The sequence below is a fragment of the Muntiacus reevesi genome, chromosome 19, assembly GCF_963930625.1.
Source record: "Muntiacus reevesi chromosome 19, mMunRee1.1, whole genome shotgun sequence".
Taxonomy (NCBI): domain Eukaryota; kingdom Metazoa; phylum Chordata; class Mammalia; order Artiodactyla; family Cervidae; genus Muntiacus; species Muntiacus reevesi.
Genome location: NC_089267.1, coordinates 37,779,234 through 37,799,977, shown reverse-complemented (window position 1 = coordinate 37,799,977; position 20,744 = coordinate 37,779,234). Strand labels below are relative to the sequence as shown.

The 20,744-nt window shown below is 38.3% G+C and overlaps 2 protein-coding genes across 5 annotated transcripts in view; one reads left to right on the top strand and one right to left on the bottom strand.

Moving 5' to 3' along the window:
- Positions 1-18,682, bottom strand: part of WASF1 (WASP family member 1) — a 67,999-nt gene extending 49,317 nt beyond the window's left edge. For 3 of the 4 annotated variants that reach the window (XM_065911364.1, XM_065911366.1, XM_065911367.1), the window contains exon 1: positions 18,502-18,682. The gene's annotated coding sequence lies outside the window, so the exon portion shown is untranslated. Of the gene's footprint in view, positions 1-293; positions 395-18,501 lie in introns of those variants that run through there. The other variant, XM_065911365.1, reaches the window with a different exon arrangement.
- Positions 18,683-19,509: 827 nt separating this feature from the next.
- CDC40 (cell division cycle 40) overlaps positions 19,510-20,744 on the top strand; it is a 43,744-nt gene continuing 42,509 nt past the window's right edge. The window contains exon 1 of the mRNA XM_065911347.1: positions 19,510-19,725. Within this exon, the coding sequence (XP_065767419.1) occupies positions 19,537-19,725 (189 nt within the window). The 5' untranslated portion in view covers positions 19,510-19,536. The remainder of the gene's footprint in view (positions 19,726-20,744) is intronic.

The following is a 20,744-nucleotide window of genomic DNA, read 5'->3' as shown; positions in this document are numbered from 1 at the left end:
AGATAAGAAGACTTTGGTATAGAAAGTGTACCTTCTACACTAAGTATCATGGCTGGGATTTGAATCCAGGTAGATATGACTCCCGGAGAAGGCAACAGCACCCCACTCCAGTACTCTTGCCTGGAAAATCCCATGGACAGAGGAGCCTGGTAGGCTGCAGTCCATGGGGCCGCTAAGAGTCGGACACGACTGAGTGACTTCATTTTCACTTTTTACTGTCATGTAAGGTACCATTCTATGAAAGAGTTTAACTCCATTTTATAGATAAGAAGACTTTGGTATAGAAAGTGTACCTTCTATACTAAGTATCATGGCTGCGATTTGAATCCAGGTAGATATGACTCCCGGAGAAGGAAATGGCAATCCACTCCAGTGTTCTTGCCTGGAGAATCCCAGCGACGGCGGAGCCTGGTTGGCTGCCGTCTATGGGGTCGCACAGGACACGACTGAAGTGACTTAGCAGCAGCAGCAGTGACTCTAGAGTCCAAATGAATATGAACTTGTAGTGACATAATCTGAAAGTTGAACTAACTGATGTTGAAAAATTCACCATTCCACCTAAAAGTAAGCTATGATAAGTTAACAATGTATACTTAAAACTCTAAAACAAATACTAAAATATCACAGGGAGTTATAGCTATTAAGCCAACAAAGGAGAAGAAACAGAATTGTTAAAAAATTTACTCGGGTGGTAAAATTTACTTTACAGTGGTAAAGAATCTGCCTGCCAATGCAGGAGACACAGGTTTGATCCCTGGTCTGGGAAGATCCCACATGCCATGGAGCAACAAGGTCTGTGAGTCCAACTATTGAGCCTGCACTCTGGAACCCAGGAGCCACAACTACTGAGCCCGCTCACTCCAACTACTGACGCCCACGAGCCCTAAAGCATGTGCTCTGCAATAAGAGGCCTGTGCACGACAACTGGACAGCAGCCCCAGTTCACCACAATTAGGTAAAAATCCACAGAGCAATGAGGACCCAGCACAGCCATAAATGAATATTTAAAAATTTACTCACGCTGAAAGAAAATAAAAAGGGAAATAAGAGATTTATGAACAGTTACAACAACAAAAAAATAACAAAATGGTAGATTTAAACTCTTGTCATCAATAATCACATTAACCATAAATGATCTAAACATGCCAATTAAAAGGCAGAAATTGTAAAACTGAATTTAAAAAAACAAGACCCATCCACATGCTGCCTATAAGAAACAATTTTAAATATGAATATACAAAGAGGTTAAAAGTAAAAGGATAAAAAAAGATATACCATGCTAAAGAAAAAAAAAAAAGCTGAAGTGACTACATTAATATCAGACAAAGTTGATTTTAGAGAAAGGATATTATCAGAGATAAAGGGAATCATTCATACTAACAAAGCTGTCAATTCACCATGTATACATCATAATCTAAAATATTTACTTTACAAATAAATAGATTCAATAAAGTAAAAAGTAATAGAAGTACAATATAATACAGAAAATTCCATAGATACAGCTAAAAATTTCAACATCTTTCAATCACTAATAGACCAAGTAGACAGACAGTAAGCACAGAGATGTCTAGAAGAATACCATCAGCCAACTTGATAATTGAACTTTATAGAACATCCTATTCCAAAATAATACAAAACACATTTTTAAGTATTACAAGTATACAAGTAACATTTACCAAGAGAGACCACTTTAAAATCATAAAATAAGTAAGAATAAATGTAAAAGGATTTAAATCCTACAAGGTATGTTTTCTGACCACAAACTAATTTCATTAGCAATCACAACAAAATGATATATGGAAAATCCTCAAATAGTTGAAGGCTAGGAAATATATTTCCAAATAACTCCGATCAAAGAAGAAATAAAAAGGGAAAAAATAGTTATTTTGAATTGAATGAAAATGAAAACAAAAGTATCATAATGTCTGAGGGAAGCAGCTAAAGCACTAGTACATAAAGGGAAAATTACAGTATTAAAATGTCTACATTGAAAAACAAGAAAGGTCTTAAATGAATGGCCTCAACTATTTTCACCTCAACAAACTAGAGAAAATAAAGCAAATTAAACTGGAAGTAAGCAAAAGAAAGGAAATAGTGAAGGTGAGAGCAAAAGTCATTGGAACAGAAAAATAATGAGAACATTAATAAAAACGATAACCCACTAGCCAGGCTGATGAGGAAGGGTAGCATATGAAGAGAATATAAATTGACAGTATCTGAAGAATGACAGAACTGCTATCACTATAGATTCTACAGATATTAAAAGAATTTTTCAGTTCAGTTCAGTCGCTCAGTCGTGTCCGACTCTTTGCGACCCCGTGAATCGCAGCACGCCAGGCCTCCCTATCCATCACCAACTCCCAGAGTTTACTCAAACTCATGTCCATCGAGTCGGTGATGCCATCCAGCCATCTCATCCTCTGTCGTCTCCTTCTCCTCCTGCCCCCAATCCCTCCCAGCATCAGGGTCTTTTCTAATGAGTAAACTCTTCACATGAGGTGGCCAAAGTACTGGAGTTTCAGCTTCAGTGTCAGTCCTTCCAATGAACACCCAGGACTGTTAAGAAATATTAAAAACAACTTATACTAATAAGTTCCACATCTTACATGAAATGGAAAAATTTTGAAAAGACACAAGGTTTAATGAACCTCACAAAAGAAGAAATACATTCTCCTTTGAAAAAAGGAAAGCAATATTAAGGGATTTATATTCCTTGACTTCAATACTTATTATAAAGCCACGCTATTCTAGGTAGTGTGGTATTGGTATGAAGATAGACAAATATCCAATAGAACAGAAAAGAGTCCAGAAATAATCCAACTGATGAATTATTTGGTCAACTGATTTCTTACACAGATGCAAAGTTGACATTCTTTTTTATTTTTTAATGGTGCTACAACAATTTGATATCGCTATTAAAAAAAAAAAAAACTTAGATTCTTACCTCTTACCATGTACAAATGAGTCACATACCTAAATGTAGAAAGTAAAAATATAAGACTTTTAGACAAAAGAAAATTTTTACTGCCTTGACTTTGGCATAGATTTCTTACATGTAACACCAATAGCACAATCCATAAAAAAAGAAATTTTTGAACTAGAATTCATCAAAATTAAGAACTTTTGCTTTTTCAAAAGAATTTCTGCTTTCTCATTAAGGGAATGAAAAGACAATTCACAGGTTGCAAGAAAATATTTGTAAATCACATATTTGATGTATCTAGAATGAAGACACCTTTCTTGGTGGCTTAGATGGTAAAGAATCTGCCTGCAAGTCAAGAGACTTGGGTTCAATCTGGGAAGAACCCCTGGTGAAGGGAATGGCAACCTACACCACCTGGAAATCCTATGGACAGAGAAGCCTAGTGGGCTACAGTCCATGGGGTCTCAAAGAATCTGACACGACTCAGCGACTAATACAAATAAAGACAATAAAATTCAATTAGAAAACAACCCAAAGGTAAACATCCAGATATTCAAATAGATACTTCACGAAAGAAAATATACAAATGGCATTTAAAAAGATGATCAACATCATTAGTCTTTGAAAGTGAAAGTCGCTCAGTCATGTCCGACTCTTTGCAACTCCATGGACTATGTCCATGGAATTCTCCAGGACAGAATACTGGAGTGGGTAGCCTTTCCCTTCTCCAGGGGATCTTCCCAACCCAGGGATCAAACCCAGGTCCCCTGCACTGCAGGCAGATTCTTTACTAGCTGAGCCACCCGGGAAGCCCTCATTAGTCTTTAGGAAGACACAAATTAAAGTCACAAGGAGATACCACTACACATCTATTAGAATGGCTAAAACTAAAATGGCAAGAATGTAGAGCACCTGAACTCCTACCCTGCTTCTAGAAATACTATAAAATGACATAACCACTTTGAAAGACACTTTGGTACTTTCTTATAAAGTTAAACATATACCTACTATATGACCCAGCCATTTTACTTCTAGATTTACTCAGGAGAAAAGAAAGCATATACCCAAATAATGACTTCTACATGAACACTCACAGCAGCTGTAGTTGTAATAATCAAAACCTGTAAACAACCCAAATGATCACCAACAGACCAATAAAAAACAAACTGTTATCCACTGGAACAATGTTTATAAAACGGGATGCTGCTGCTAAGTCATTTCAGTCATGTCCGACTCTGTGAGACCCCCTAGATGGCAGCCCACCAGGCTCCCCCGTCCCTGGGATTCTCCAGGCAAGAACACTGGAGTGGGTTGCCATTTCCTTCTCTAGCACATGAGAATGAAAAGTGAAAGTGAAGTCGCTCAGTCATGTCCAACTCTTCGACACCCCATGGACTGCAGCCTACCAGGCTCCTCCGTCCATGGGATTTTCCAGGCAACAGTACTGGAGTGGGGTACCATTGCCTTCTCCAATAAAATGGGATAGTGTTCAGTAAAGAGTGAACTAATGATGGATATGGCAATACAGATAAATTTTAAAGTCATTACACTAAGTGAAAGCAGCCAAACAAAAAAGACTCTACACTGTATGATTCTATTCATATAGTTTCAGAAAATACACACTAACCTATTATGTCAGACAGTAAATTAGTGGTTGCTCAGGGTAAGAACTGGGCTTGATGGAAGGGGTAAGGAAAGACAGGACACAGGAATTACAAACGAAGAACAGAAAATTGGTGGGGGAGGTCATTATCTTGATTGTAACAATGATTTCAAAGCATATCCACAAGTCAAAACTTATCCAATTGTATATCAATTATATTCCGATATAGCTCTCAAAAACTCATTTAATCAAATAGCAATAACCATTTATTCCAATATAGGTAATGCTCATATCCTGCTATAAATTCTTATTTGCTATTAACTATTAACAATAAAATGATTTAAACTTACAACAGTAACATTATACTACTAAACTTCAATGTATAAAAGGGTACATTTTCTTTCTGGAAATGTGCAAGCAAAAAATCTTTAAGACTAATGGATTAAAACAGTGCAAATTCAGACAAGCTCAAGTAGATCAGTGAGATCTGCTATCTTCTATCAGCATATTATTATCTATCCTATTCCTTACTTGAAAATAAATGCAGTTATGACAATAGGAAACTGGTAAGTATGTGGCCTTAACAATTTCCATCTCATCACTAAAAGTAATCTACAAGTATAAAACAGCAGATGAATTGGGTAACTAGTCATTTGTAATCTGCCTATGTTGAAATGAAAAATTTCTCCACACAAACCATTTCACGTGGTGGCAAAATTCCAGGTCAGTTCCCAAATCTTATTTAAGCAGTAGGGATTAATTATCCCCTTTTTCTTCTACATCACTGTTTTTCCTCTACTAGATCACTGTCATCAATATAGAGACATGCTATAATTTCACTCATCTTAATAAAAAAAAAAAAAAGCAACAACAAAAACAAACTTCTCTTGGTCCTATTTCTGCCTTTAGCCATTTAATCCCCCACTTCCTGATTTCTCGGCTCTCCTTTTTGGCAAAATTCTTTGAATCAGTTCTCTGATTTCTCTCCTGCAATTCTCACTTAAATCTGTCCTACTCGGGTTTTCATTTCCAGCACTGTATCAACCATCTGACTAAGGTCAATTATCTGCTATATCTAGTGGTTAATTCTGAAGTCTCTTTTCACTAAACCTTTTAACAGTTGTTCATTCCTTGAAATCACTTATTGTGGCTTTCGGAAAACCTCAAGTTCCTGGCTTTCCTCCTGCCTCCTTCACAACTTCTCTACTTTCAAATCTTAAAGAGTACTCTAGGACTCAGTCTTCGACCTTTTTTCTTATCTGTATCTATATTCACCCCATTAGCAGTTTCTTGTTAAATTTTCTTAAAGTAAGATACATCTATATCTTAACTTAAAAGACTTGACTGCCTCACTATAATCCTCTAATGAGGTCAATTATAGATAATTTTATCATTTGGGGAGGCAGGTGCTGATAAAAAAACAGATTCAAACAGATATAAAAAAAGTTGAAAAGAAAAAGAAGTTACTTAATTTTCAGTAAATCATTACTAGTATTACTGGTATAGGGAATTTCTTAAAAATAATAAAGCTAAATTGATGAATACCAAAACAAATATTTTTTATTTATTCCATTTATTACATTAGAAACATTTAAATACCATACTAAATATTTCATTAAAAATGTAAATTATGACCTTATCCATGGTCGTAGTCCCATATGGACATATAACAGTAACAACTTACATTAATTTGGACTTGTTTCAGAGGACTTTTTTATAACAATTATCTCATTTTATCCTAAAAAAGACTCCATAAGGATATTACAGTAAATATTATTTAAGCCAGCAGTTTCTGCTCTTAATATGACCTCTCACATAACAGGCAGACTTTAATGAGCAGATTTAATTAATTTCAAATTAGAGAACTTAGAAATCCATCTCTACTACAAGAAATATATATTAAAATTCATGTTCAACTGATGACAGGTCATTACTGTCATCTTTCTGTACTTAGCATAAAATTACAAAATAGAAATTTAAATATTCTTTTTAATGTCGATGAAACTAAGTCCTTTATAAACATAACCATTAAGAGACAATCTTTATTTCATTTACTTCCATGACTATACTGATGATAAATATTACATTAACACTGATCTCCAACAATTGTTGACTGCCTCTATTACAAAGAAAAAACACTTAATTTTGCAAAGAAGATGACTATATTTATAATTGATCATTCACAAGTAAAGCATGACCCTTTTCCTCCCTTCAAGATTCCTACCTCAAATGATGTGGCGTGCACTGCCTGCCGACCCCAGAGCAATGGTTAGAGGCATCCAGACTTACAGCAAAGCTTCTTAAAATATACCCTATCTCTCGAGGGCTCAAACATCAGTGCCTCCAGTCCTGAGGACTGAAGAGTGGCCCCTTCCGTTCTACTACTAAGCACATCAAGTGTTTGTATAGACTCTCAGAGTTCTGCCTCTAAGATCTCCATCTGTGAAATGTTCCTTTCTGACCTAAAAATCCTATTTCACCCTTCCAATTCCTCATTATTATCTTTCTTTGTCCTTATCAAGTCCTTGTGATCCCTTTGTTCTTCTCTGTTTTCAAAACCATCAACATACTTTTGGCTTTGCTTCCCTTCCTACCTCACTAGCATTTCAGATCCCTGTTCCAAAGAGAATTGCCCAGATCACAAGGCCTTACTTTATCCTCTGGTACAAACTGAAGGGTTATATCAGAATGATATTCTGATAAGAATACCACTATATTCATAATGATTACATTACATCTTCTCTGATCACATCATCAGCATCCTCTGCTGTCTTTTAAATTTCCACTCAGTAAATAATGAATCAAGAATCAACAGTTTTGTTATGTCCTAGTTCATTCTACACCTTCTGTTCTTCATATATCTATGTCCAGATTTTGAACTATCCCTTTAAAATTAAATTTTATATAATTTAAATTTTAATTATATTAAATTACTGATATAAACAACCCTAACACTCAGACCTATGCTCTCTGTCTGACAGACTGCAACACAATGTCTTGTGTTGGATATATTTTCAATATATCCAAAATCCAAAACCAACTTCACCATCAGTGACTCGTCATTCCTCAAAGAAAATTTACTCCTCTTTTGGACTTCTCTATTTCTAATAATAACACCAAATCACTTAGCATTTGAGATCACCTTTAAAGCAAAGTACTGGTTTCTCTACAATATTAATTCAGTAAACTTTCGATTGTGTATAAATTGTTGGAAAAATAATTACATTTTCATCAAAAGGATATGATACAGTCATTTTCATTCAACTGTCTTGATGGTACAATAATTTGGTACATGGTTTTTACTCCACAAGTGGCTTGAACACTGGAACCAATCCCTAACACACATGTCCAATTTTGCCACCTACCAACTAAATCAAAAGAATCCCATTTTTCCTCTACATCTAGAGGATACCTGAGTCAGGAGTAAGCATGAGAGACCAGTTAGATTGTGAAAGACTGTGGTTGCAGACTATGCCCAAACTTTACTTTTCATCTGATAAGTGAGAATTACGTCTCCTGCCTGGGTTGTTGTGAGAATTACATCATATGCCTAGAACAGTGCCTAGCACATAACAGATGCTCAAAAAATGGTGCCCCTGTGATTACTGGTGTCATCTTTAAGTCAAGAGCAATTTGGCTACATGGGTAACCACTCTGTTTCTTCAGGGGACTGCTAATAACACATCTTTATTTTAAATCAATCTATGTCTTAAATTTTAGAACAATTCTAATTTTTATCTATTCCATGCTCTTTTAAACCAGTCAAATATTTCAAAAGTTCCAACATTCTAAATATTTTTTTAAAAAAGAACAAATACAATGAATACAAAACATTTACAAATATGGTAGTTATCCAACTATATCAATAGTTATTTTAACATGAATGATTCAGATACACTGATTAAAAGAGAATATCAAAATACACTAAGAAAACTAAACAACAAAAAAAGACTCAGCCAAATGTTGTCTACAAGAAACTCACTTTAAATATAAAGACACAGAATTTCAGAGAATGCAGACTTCTAAGCAGGGGAATATCTCAAGGATAAAGAAGGGCATTATAGAATGATAAGGGTATAAACTCTCTAAGACGACATAACAATCCTTAATATACTGGATTGGCCAAAAGTTTCATTCAGTTTGTCCTGTAAAACAGCCCTAGCAGCCGCTTAGTTGTCTTTAACTTCATTGAAAACAATTTGTTAGCTTATAATTTGACAGGTAGCTGTCATGTCAGCATGCGTTTTAAAATAATTATCAAAATAGGTGAATTTTTGTGTAGCCATTTGAATATTGAATATGGAAGAAAAGAGCAAACTTCTCAGCATATCATGCTTTATTATTTCAGTCAGTTCAGCTCAGTCACTCAGTCGTGTCCCACTCTTTGCAACCCCATGGACTGTAGCATGCCAGGCCTCCCTTGTCCTTCGCCAACTCCCAGGGTTTACTCAAACTCATGTCCATTGAGTTGGTGATGCCATCCAACTATCTCATCCTCTGTCATCCCCTTCTCCTCCTGCCTTCAATCTTTCCCAGCATCAGGGTCTTTTCAAATGAGTCAGTTCTTCGCATCAGGTGGCTAAAGTATTGGAGCTTCAGCATCAGTCCTTCCAATATTCATTCAGGACTGATTTCCTTTAGGATTATTATTTCAAGAAAGGTAAAATGAAACCTAAATGGAAAAAATAGTTTCACAAGGCATGGGGAAGGTGCTGTGACTGATCAAATGTGTCAAAAGTGATCTACGAAGTTGGTGCTGAGGATCTCTCCCTGGATGATGCTCCACAGTCAGGTAGACCAGTTAAAGTTAACGATCAAACCAAGACATTAACTGAAAAGAGTCAACATTATACCATGAAGCAGAAAGCCGACATACTCAAAATATCCGAATCAAGCACTAAAAATCATTTGCATCAGCTTGGTTATATTATTATTTGTTTTGATGTTTGGGTTCCACATAAGTTAAGTGGAAAGAAAAACACTGACAGTAGTTCCACATTTCTGCTTAAGTGTAAAAAAAATTTTGATTTTAAAAACAAATTGTGACAGATGATGAAAAGTGAACACTGGACAATAATGTGGGATGGGAGAGATCATGCAGCAAGCGAAATGAACCATGACCAACCACACCAAAGGCTAGTCTTCATCCAAAGAAGGTGATGTTGTGTTGTGTTTATGGTGGGATTGGAAAAGAGTCCTCTACTATGAGCTCCTTCTGAAAACCAAACAATTAATTCCAACAAGTACTGCTCCGAGTCAGAGCAACCGAAAGCAGCAGTTGATGAAAAGCATCCAAAATCATTCAACAGAAAATACACTGTATTCCATCAGGGTAATGAAAGACTGCATGTTTCTTTGATGACCAAGGCAAACACTGTTAACAGTTTGACTGAAGTTCTGATTCATCTGCCATATTCACCAGACATACCTTCAGATGTCCATTTTGGTCTTTACGAAATTCTCTTAAGAGAAATATTTCAACTGCCTGGAAGACTGTAAAAGGCAGCTGAACAGTTCTTTGCTCAAAAAGATAAAAAAGTTTTGGGAAGATGGAATTATGAAGTTGCCTGGAAAATGGCAGAAGGTAGTGGAACAAAATGGTGAAAATGTTGTTCAATAAAGTTACTGGTGAAAATAGAAAATGTGTCTTCCATTTTTACTTAAAAAACCAAAGAACTTTTTGGCCAATCAACATATATCTAACAACAGAGTACCAAAATATGTGAGCAAAATTTGATAGAACTTCAAGGAGAAATAGACGAATTCACTATTACAGACTTGAACACCTCTCTATCAGTAACTGACAGATCCAACAGGCAGAAAATTAACAAGGATAGGGTTGAATTGAGTGGACACATCAGTCAACTGGATGTAACTGACATTTACATAGTACTTCACCCAACAACACAGATTCTTCTCAAGCTCACACAGAGCAATCACCAAGACAGACCATATCCTGGTCTGTAAAACACCCTATCCCCCAAAGAACAGACATCATACAACACATACACTCAGACCACAATGGAATTACACTGGAAAGTAATACCATAAAGACAGCTGGAAAATCCCCAAATATTTTAACATCACACTTCTAAATAACATATAGGTCAAAGAAGTCTTAAGATAAATTTTTGAGTATTTTGAAGTAAATGAAAATGAAAATATCACTTGTCAAAATGTGTGGGATCTATTGCAAGCAAAGTTAAAGGGAAATTTATAGCACTGAATGCACATATTAGGAAAGATCTAAAATCAATAACCTCAGCTTCCACCCTAGCAAACTAGAAAAAGCAGTATAAGCCTAAATTAATCAGAAGAATTAAAAAAAAAAAAACTGAGCAGAAATCAATGAAATTGAGAAAGGAAAATCAAGAGAAAAACCAATGAAACCAAAAGAGGGTTCTTTGAAAATGTCAACAAAATTGATAAATGTCTAGCCATGTATTATGATATATCACACAAAGCTTCTGTTTTGGTTTTTAAAATAAATGTGTGCCAGTCTTCAACTCGCAGAAGGCAATGGCACCCCACTCCAGTACTCTTGCCTGGAAAATCCCAGGGACAGAGGAGCCTGGTGGGCTACAGTTCATGGGGTCACTAAGAGTCAGACACGACTGAAGCAACTTAGCAGCAGCAGCAGTCTTCAACTGAAATATAAAATGCTCCTCCCATTTTGCTTAACCTTTCTACAATTATCCAGCTTTATCTCTAGCACATTTATGTTACAAAAATTTATCAAAACAAAACAAAAAACCCGGATACAACACAACATATGTCTTATCAAGGAATGGAAAATAAAAAAGCTTACTTTTGCAGCATAACATGAAAACATAACAGACTTCATATTTTTCTGTAGAAGAATCAAATTAATCCACTCCCTGACACAGAAGGCTTTTCCTTTTTTTTTTTTTAATGAGTTAATCGTTATAGAAAGATTAACTTATTATTATTAGAGTAGATCTGAGTAACTTATTCAAGAGAAAATAATGTCAGGAAGCTGTGCCATTAACAAACAAACAAAATAAAGCACTGCTGCCATCATCATCCAACAGATGTCATCACACTCAACACCCACATCCTTAGAATCCTTTTAGAATCATGAATTTAAGGAGTGGTGGCTTGACAGCATAGGGTAATAGGAAAAAATGGGACTCTGAAATTTCTGTTCAAGTTCCACCTCTACCATTTTTATTAGCATTGTGACCTTGTACAAATTACTAAATCTATGAGGAGATTCAACTGGTTGGTTGCCAGGTACCAAAAATATCATTCTAACTACTTTATGTAAAGAGCACAACTTATTACAGAGATATTACAGTGCCTTTTGTAACCCAATCTCAGGACCGTGGACACAGACACTGAACACAGCCAGGACTCTGTGGATTTGTTTCTTATTCTTTCTTCAAGATGCCCCTGCTTATATACTTCACCCGGCAAGAAACAAAGCCAGTAACAGTTTCTCAGCTCTGTGTCTTACAGCTTCAGCCACTGGAGAGAAAACAAATTATTCAGTCCTCTGGACACCTGGGACCCAGGAAAACCTGAATACCCTGCTCAATGCAGTGTCTAGAACTAGACCAATAAAGTACAAAAATGGGCAGAATTGTGACTGATCTCTTTGACCCCCTCTAAGCCAGTGATCTTTTTAAAAGTCAGGTTTGATTCAGTGATTACCCTGATTAAAATCCTTTATGGCCTTCCCCCAATACACGTACAATAAAAATCCGTAACTTTCATTGAACCAAAACTTCTGTAGCCTTGCATGATCAGGCTCCTGTTTACCTTCACAGCCACCTATCAAGTCACAATCCCTCCTGCTGAGCTTTAACAACTCTGGCCTTTTTTGGTTCCTTGCACCTACCAAACTCCTTCCCATCTCAAAATCATTTTCCATGTCTTCTTTACATTCTCTTCCTTTTTCACATAGCTAATGTCCACCAATCTTTCCTCAAAGTTGTCCCTGATTCTCAAGGTAAACTAAGTTACCTGTTCTTGTCCCTTATAGCACTCATCACAATCCAATAATAAACGTGTGCATGTTTTTACTTTCTGACTCTTACCATACTACTAACTCCAAGAGAATCAAGACCTCTGTATTACCCTTTATTCTCTGCATCTAGCACCTAGTTGGCCCCCAACAATTATGTGTGAAATGAATAACTGGCTTAGATGAGATAATCACCCCAAATTGTCAAAATTTAGTGATTTTGACAATCACCAATACCTCATCTAATACTATCTACTACCCTCAGAATTCAGGGAAGTAGGCAGTAGTAGGCAAGCAGAATTACTATTATCAAGCTACTAAAACAGTTGCTTCAGTAGTAACTTACTGGGGAAAGGGAAGAGAGTGGTTTCCAGAGAACCTGTGCTTCTACTGAGCGAATAAACTTATTTAATTCAGTTAACCCTCTTCCTCCATAAAATCTTCATAAGACTATGATATCAAATAAGTAAGATAATATAACTATCTATACAGTAGCTTGCACAAAGAGCAAGCATGCAATGGTACTTCTTTTCCTCTCAGGAGACCATGTTACCTGTTACTCTTAAATATTATTAACCTCCGAATAAGAACTTAATTAAAAACCTACAAAATACTCCAGTGTATATGAAAAACAGAGCTGTGTTTCATGACCCCTTTTCTCACAGCATCATGATCTTCCCACCTCCCTAAGAGAATTAGTTACCTGCTCTTCTGTTGCAATTATATCAGCTCAAATATCCATTTAGCTTAAAGAACAAGTACTAGAAACACAGAAATGAAGTAGAGCAAAGCAAAGCAACCAACCAAAAGAACAACAACAAAACTATCTTGTCCTCAGAAAAGACGACTTTCTCACTCTGCCTCCAACCACACACATGCATGCGTGAGTGCTAAGTTGCATCCAACTCTTTGCGACCCTATGGACTGTGGCCCACCAGGCTCCTCTGTCCATGGGATTCTGTAGGCACAAGTACTGAAGTGGACTGCCAAGCCCTCCTCCGGGGATCTTCCTAACCTAGGGATCAAACCCCCGTCTCTTAGGTTTCCTGCACTGACAGATGGGTTCTTTACCACTAGCGCCACCTGGGACGACCATACCCGCACGCTTGTCCTGCCCAAAGTTTCACAGAATCCAAGGTAAGGCTGCCACATTTAGCAAATAAAGATACAGAGTTGCTGTTGTTTAACCACTAAGTCATGTCTAACACTTTGTAACCCCATGGACTGTAGCCCAACCAGCTCCTCTGTCCATGGAATTCTCCAGACAAGAATACTGGAGTGGGTTGCCTTTTCCTTCTCCAGGGGATCTTCCTGATCCAAGGATTGAACCCACGTCTCCCCACACATTATCTGTCAACTCTATTCTCAGGCCATATGACATCTCTTTACCTTCACATAGCCACTCCACAACCTTCATTACAATACTTTGCCTTCTAAAAAAATTTCTCTGGAGACACACTGGATATGATCTTTCTCCAAAGTATAGTTTACGTATACCTTGACCTCACTTATAAGCTGTCAGTAAAAAACTCTAAAGAGGAAAGCAAAGAAAATAATCTTAATTCTGTTTCTTGGTGGTGCTGGGAGTTAAAAAAAAAAAAAAAGAAAAGAAACGCAAACAAAACAGCAACCATTAACAACTTCTTTAAAAACCTAAAAAGTCTTGCTTCCAAGAATAGGTATGTGAGAAAAAGATTAACAGCATAATCTTTTCAGAACTAGATCCAGAAAGAATAAATTTTCTGACAGAAAGTATATAAGCAGTGACATTTGAAAGGGAAAATGAACTCTCAGAACAAAGGGTTACACTTAGCTTCAAAACACCTTTGAATTTTATCTGTAACCAAAAGGAACCTCAGAGATCACCTACCTCAAACTTCTCAATTTATGAGAAAACCAAAGACCTCAAGAGGTAAAATTACTTATTCAACGTTACAAAGATGATCCTAGCTCCTTCCAGTTTCTCATACTCTGACCTCTTGCCTCAGATGATATAAGGCTGAGGAAGATCTTCTTCCTGTCCAGTGTCAGAGGACAAGTTCCTAATAATAATACTGTCACATCTAACACAAGAAAAATGTATTCCTAGCATTTCAAGGTAGATACTGATTTTCCCACAGAAAGATTGTTGTACACAGTATCATAGAGATTTTTCAACATTATTAACACAACTTTACAACTCTCTAATATTATTAGTCCACTCCTATAAGTCAAGTTTATTATGGGTTAAATTTGGTGAGTTGTCTGAGAATCTAACCACCAAACATATTGCTTCAGAGAAAGTTAAGTTCCAAGTTCTAAACCATTTTATAAGTTAAAAATATAATAAATTGTATTGGAAGTTAAGAACTACCAATTCAAAATTATAAACTAAGTGTGATAGACTAAAACCACATGATTCTTCAAAGTTCCACACTAAAGGTCACTTAAAATTAGGTATTGGGCACATTTACCACAGGATACAATCTACATACATCTTTTTATTAATATTTTACTGGAAAAATGAAGTATGTTAAAAAAGAATCACACACATTTCTATACTCATATAATTTAGGAATTAAAAAGAAAACCTTCAGTGTACATTTTCATGAAGTGACCTACAAGAGATAAGAAGAAATTATCATCTCATAAATGAAAGGCTGGCAATGTATACATTATGCAATCTCTAATGCTAGTTCAAAAAATGTGTGGGTAAAGGAATTATACCTGAATAGGTGAGTGAAGTTCAAAGAACTTCCCAATATATTTTTTTTCTTTTCTCTTGAGATAAAGCTGTATGCTTTCTGAATTGAAAATTTATTTGATACATCTTTAAAATTTTTTCTACTTGGTACACTAAATCAATGGATATTCTTCATTCTCTCATTTTATTAGTCCAACAAAAATTAAATCTATACTATTTGCTAAAGACTATGCTAGCAATTTCAGGTGTTGTTCAGTCACTCAGTCATGTTCAAATCAACTCTTTGTGATCCCATGGACTGCAGCTCCCCCCCAATCCCCCCACCCCAGGCTCCTCTGTCTATGGGATTTCCCAGGCAAGAATACTGCAGTGGATTGCCATTTCCTTCTCCAGGGGATCTTCCCGACCCAGGGATCCAGCCCACATCTCCTGAGTTGGCAGGCAGATTCTTTACCATAGCAATTTCAGATTTATGACAATAAGCATCAGGTCAGTTCCTATCCTCAAGGAGCTTAGAGAAACCTTGAGTTAACTGTATTTATGAAGTAATTATGGCAACTGAATTTCAGTTGGTCATTTCAGGAAACATTAAAAATGTCATCAAATTAATTCTTAAAAAAGGAAACTATACAGTAGTAACCTTAAAAACATTTGAATAGTCTTATCATTTATATGAAATTTCACCACAAAGTAATTAAAAGTATTGTTTTGGTAAAAGTAATATTTTAAGAGCAGTTTTTGCTGTGAAAATTAATTGAATTAACCCTCCAAAAAGGAAATCAAAAGCTACTAGATACTGTAATAATGAAAGTCAAGTACTTGGCAATATCTTATTCTGACAATAAAGGAATACGTATAATTAAATATAGTATTATATTGATACACTCTCTGAATATATATATGGTTATTTACAAACCTGAATAAAGTAGCTCCATATCATACCTTACAAATGATCAATGTATTTTCAATGTATTACAAAGTCAATGTATTACATTACACTACAAACATCAATGTATTACAAATTCAAAATGTATTTTGAATTGTGTCTTCTGCAAGTTTTTCAATGAAAAAGGTCTAAACATTTTCCAGAGATTTTCCTTTTCACAAACTTTATTCAATACCGTACTTGTTTATTACCAAACCATGTAACTTTTCATCAATATTAACTAAACCTATACTGAAAACTACATATATGTATTAACTATTATTACTTTTTAAATTTGCAATTATTAAAAATATGGTGGATGAGAAACATTCAATTTAGAGCCATGTCTCCAAAGCAAAATTCAATGTAAATCAGCCATTCTAACATGCCACAGAAAAACCTAATGAAAATTTTCACTGTATTTTACACTGAAATATTCTCACCATTTACCAGCTAAAATACGTAAATAAGTATTTTAAAATATTTAAAAGCATCATGAAAACATATTTACTTAATTTAGGCATACTAGTTGGTGGCATAAATGGACTTTTTCCATTTACATATAAGGAAACTAAGGCAAGGTGTCCATTTTATAAACTGCACGGTCATTTCCTAACAAGCAACTGATTCTACATCATCAGGTTATACACGGGCCACTTCCAAGTGCCATAAAACAATTAGTGTACCTTAAAACAACTGCCTCTGCAGTGCCTATGTGCAAATTCGTTTTACCAAGAGGGTTATGGCAACAATCTAAAACAAGAAAAGCTAGAAAGGGAGGATTACAAAAAAGAAAAATAAAACACTTATTTTTGGTAGCGAATCATTTATTTTTAAATAATGAGATGTAAACAGTTTTTAGCATAATAAATAACCAACAGTTGTTTCTTCTATTTCTAAAAAATATTTCATCTTTCAGGTAGATCATGCAGAATTGTAGCCTACCCATCCTTGTAGACAGAAGTTAAAAAATTGAGAAGAAATCTTCTGACAAGTAATTAAATACATGACATTGCAAGCAAGAGAATAAAATTAGATAAATTTAGGAAATGTATCATTATTTCAGTTAAAACCCCATCTTAAATATTAAATGCTTCCTTTCATTCAACCGAAGCCTAGGATTAGCAAATACTCCATTACTGAAAAATAAAGATATACAAAACTTGCCTTTTTCAAAACTTGAGAAATTTGGTATCAAATATTGGACAGTAAAGAAAAACACTTTTCCTAACAGAAACTTAGAGCATAAGGGGAAAAAAAAAACAGTTCCTGAGAGTTCGAAAGACTGAAACTGTGTCCATAACTATGATATAGTGCTAACAACAATTAGGAAAATGAAAGTTACCGCCTATACAAATTAAAGAACATTAGACAGGTTGCATAACCAATAAACCAATTACATCAATTCCTGGACAGAAACAAGACTTAGCTAACACGTGGATATAACATCAAAAATATATATATTAAAATATAAACCTGGGCACACTTTGCATAGTAAACGATAGAATCATACTGAATCGTGTTCAAGTATCTCGTCTAGTTGGGGATTCTTTAATAAATCGGCTATAAGATAGGTTGTGAATGCTCAGGTCAGATGTGCTTTCTTTTTGCCATTATTCCAGTTCACCATCCGCAAGTGCAAGAGAAGGCGTCAGAGTACCGAAGCTAGGGGGCACGCTACAGCAAGGGGAAAAGAAAAATGGGAAAAGGTGCAATGGATGCTGCAGAGTTGAATAATTATCCGGGTGGCACAATGGGCGAGTCCCGCCGACGTCGGAGCTGGGTGAGCAGCTCCCTAACTCTGCCCAAGGCCCCCTCTCCCCAGAGCAGGCGTCGGAGACGACAGCCGGCTTCGCCTCCTCTTCCAGCGAAGAAAGGGATCCCCGCACTCGCTTTACCGTTATGTTGTGTCTTTACAGACACAGGCTCGCGGCTCAAACACGCAAACGCACCAGCTGGCTTTACGGAGCCTCGGGCACGTAGCTCGAGCCTGGCTTCTCGGGCACCCGGTGCCGCAGGCTCCCCCGAAGCGAGGAGGCACAGGGGCGGGACGCGGGGGCAGGGGCGCTCAGGCGGTGGCACCTCAGGTGAGAACCGCAGTATCCCCGCCTAGAGCAGCCTCGAGGCGGTCCCCGCAACCAAGCGCCAGGCGCGCCCGCCGGCCGCCGGGTCCCTAGCCCCGCTGGCGGGTGGGCGGCCGGAGCTCTGGAAACCCGCGAATGGGGGTGGGGGCCGTCGCGGGGGAGGCGCGCCCATCCCCACAACATTTGGCTGGCTAGCGCTCCAGGCGCACCTCTCCCCGTTCTTGGCCAGTGGGGAAGAGTTCCTCTCCCGGCACCCTGACCCCCCGAAAAACAATTCCTCAGAGACTCGCGCTCACCGAGAAATCTTGAGGGGCTCTTGCCTTACCCCTTCTTCATGCTTCGGCGGCGGCCGCCTGTCCCCCTCAGCTCCCGGGACTCCACCTAGAGCCTCCAGGAGCGTCAGTCTCCCGGGTGGAACCCGCTGTGGGCAGCGGCCGAGGTACCGGGCCACGGGGAACGCCGCCTGCGACGTCCGCCGGTCACCGGACCCACCGTGTGCTCGACGCGCGAGCGAACAACACCGTGAGTCGCCGCCGCCGCCGCCCCCCACCCGCCCCCTCCTCGTTCGCGACGCTCCACAACCGGACGCGGAGACCCGCGCCTGAAGCAGGGGGGAACCGCTGGACTCTTGCCACCTAATCCCCCATCTTTCCCACAAGGAGCTATTCCCCGTCAGTCAACGTCTTCCCACTTAAGATTCTCACTTTCCTCTTCAGTTCTCAGTGCCCAGGTGCAGCTGTGGTGGGAAACTCAGCCCCCACCCACTCACCCATCAGTGGGGATGAATATCGCTCTTCCCCCCCCTTTCCTGAGGCTTATATGGTATTGCCCAATCCTCAGTTTGGGGGAGGGGGACGGAGAGAACAGTGCTTGGCCGGGGAATGAGGGAAGATGAGAGCCAATTGAATGAACCAACCATTCAGGGGCGGGGTCAAAGAGGGGCCTGCCTGCCCCGCCCCGCCCCGCCCCTCGCTCCAAACTACAATCCCCATCGTGCTTCTTCCGCTTCCCGCCGCGCTGCACGCCGGGAGTGTAGCATTTGGCGGCCTCAAGGTATTTCGGAACTCGTAGTCTTTAATCTAGTCACATAGGTCCCGAAAGTTGTAAGCTATTATAATCGTCTCTGTTTCCCTAGGTAAATATTTTCAAACCCCGAGTTCCATTGTACTTATTCTAATACTAGTTCATCGATTGTGTTGATTGTTTTAAAATATTTAAAATTGTTTTCTTAGGAGGGGAACTAAATAATGTCTATTACTGCAACCTGTCAGGACCTAAAGCTGCTCCTTCTTCCGCCAGGGCCTGGTCTCCACAGATTATCTGTTGCCGTCATGTCGGCTGCGATTGCAGCTCTCGCTGCTTCTTATGGTTCGGGTTCAGGGTCCGAATCGGACTCGGACAGTGAGGGCGGGCGGTGTTCCCTGCCAGCCGCGGATTCCCTCATGCACTTAACTAAATCGTCTTCGGATAAGCCCTCTCTGGCGGTGGCAGTGGACTCCGCTCCGGAGGTGGCAGTTAAGGTAAGCGCTTTGGCTACTGGTGCGCGGCGGGAGTTGTCCATTTCTGCTCCAAAATCCGACAGTCACTTGTTAGACCCCGGGCTACCTGTCCCTCGATCCTGACAGGTGAGTGGCTAACGCTTGGATTCTTCTCCCTCTGTAGGTTTTTCTCGGGAGAAGCTGGGAATTGGAAGTTCAGAACAGTCCTCCACTCCCTGCTCTTGCCTCCCGTCGTCAGGAAAAGGGGATGAAATTTGAGTTTCTGGATTAGGATGTGCCCTGGATAGAGTAGGTGTAACAACATAAACAAACCTAAATCAGAACTTCCCAGACTAGAGTATGTGCCCTCGCTTTAAATGAGCAGCGGCCTGGCTTTGTTTTGTTTTTGAAGTCCGAACTAGAATCTGATCCCGGCTTCACCACTTGTTTGAACTTGGGCAAGTTATACAGCCTTCTCTGTCTCCTCACCTGTATAATGGAGGTATAATTTTTAAAGCACCTTCATACATGAGAGGATTATTGTGACGAAATAAAGCTTGTAGCCGAAAGCTCGGTGTCTAATAAAAGTGCATATATAAGGCAAAGCAGTGAGAAAAGACCTTGAATTTAAGAAATAGTGTGCATGATCCCAACTGAGGAAGGTGATAGAGGAGGAAATTGGGTTACATAGTTCCTTTAACAAGTGCCTGTTGAACACAGGTTACTTCTCAGGAACTGTTCTAAGAGCTGAAGACACAGAGGCCAATAAGCCAGACATCTTTGAAAGCTTGATGCGTTCATTTTCCTGGCAAAGGTAGTCAGTAAAATGTGAACAAATGAAGTGGTTACAGAGTGGGTAGAGTACTGTGAAGGAAAAAAACAACTCCATGAATAGAGTTCTGTAATAGAGAATAAGGTAGGAGCTTGACTTCTCTAGATTGTTTAGGGAAGTCTTCTTGAAAAAGTGGCTTTGAGGAACAGGAAACAGCCAGCCAAGTGCATAATAAGGCAAGTGTTTCCCAGCAAAAGGAAGTAGCAAACCTTGAGATGGCAACAAGATG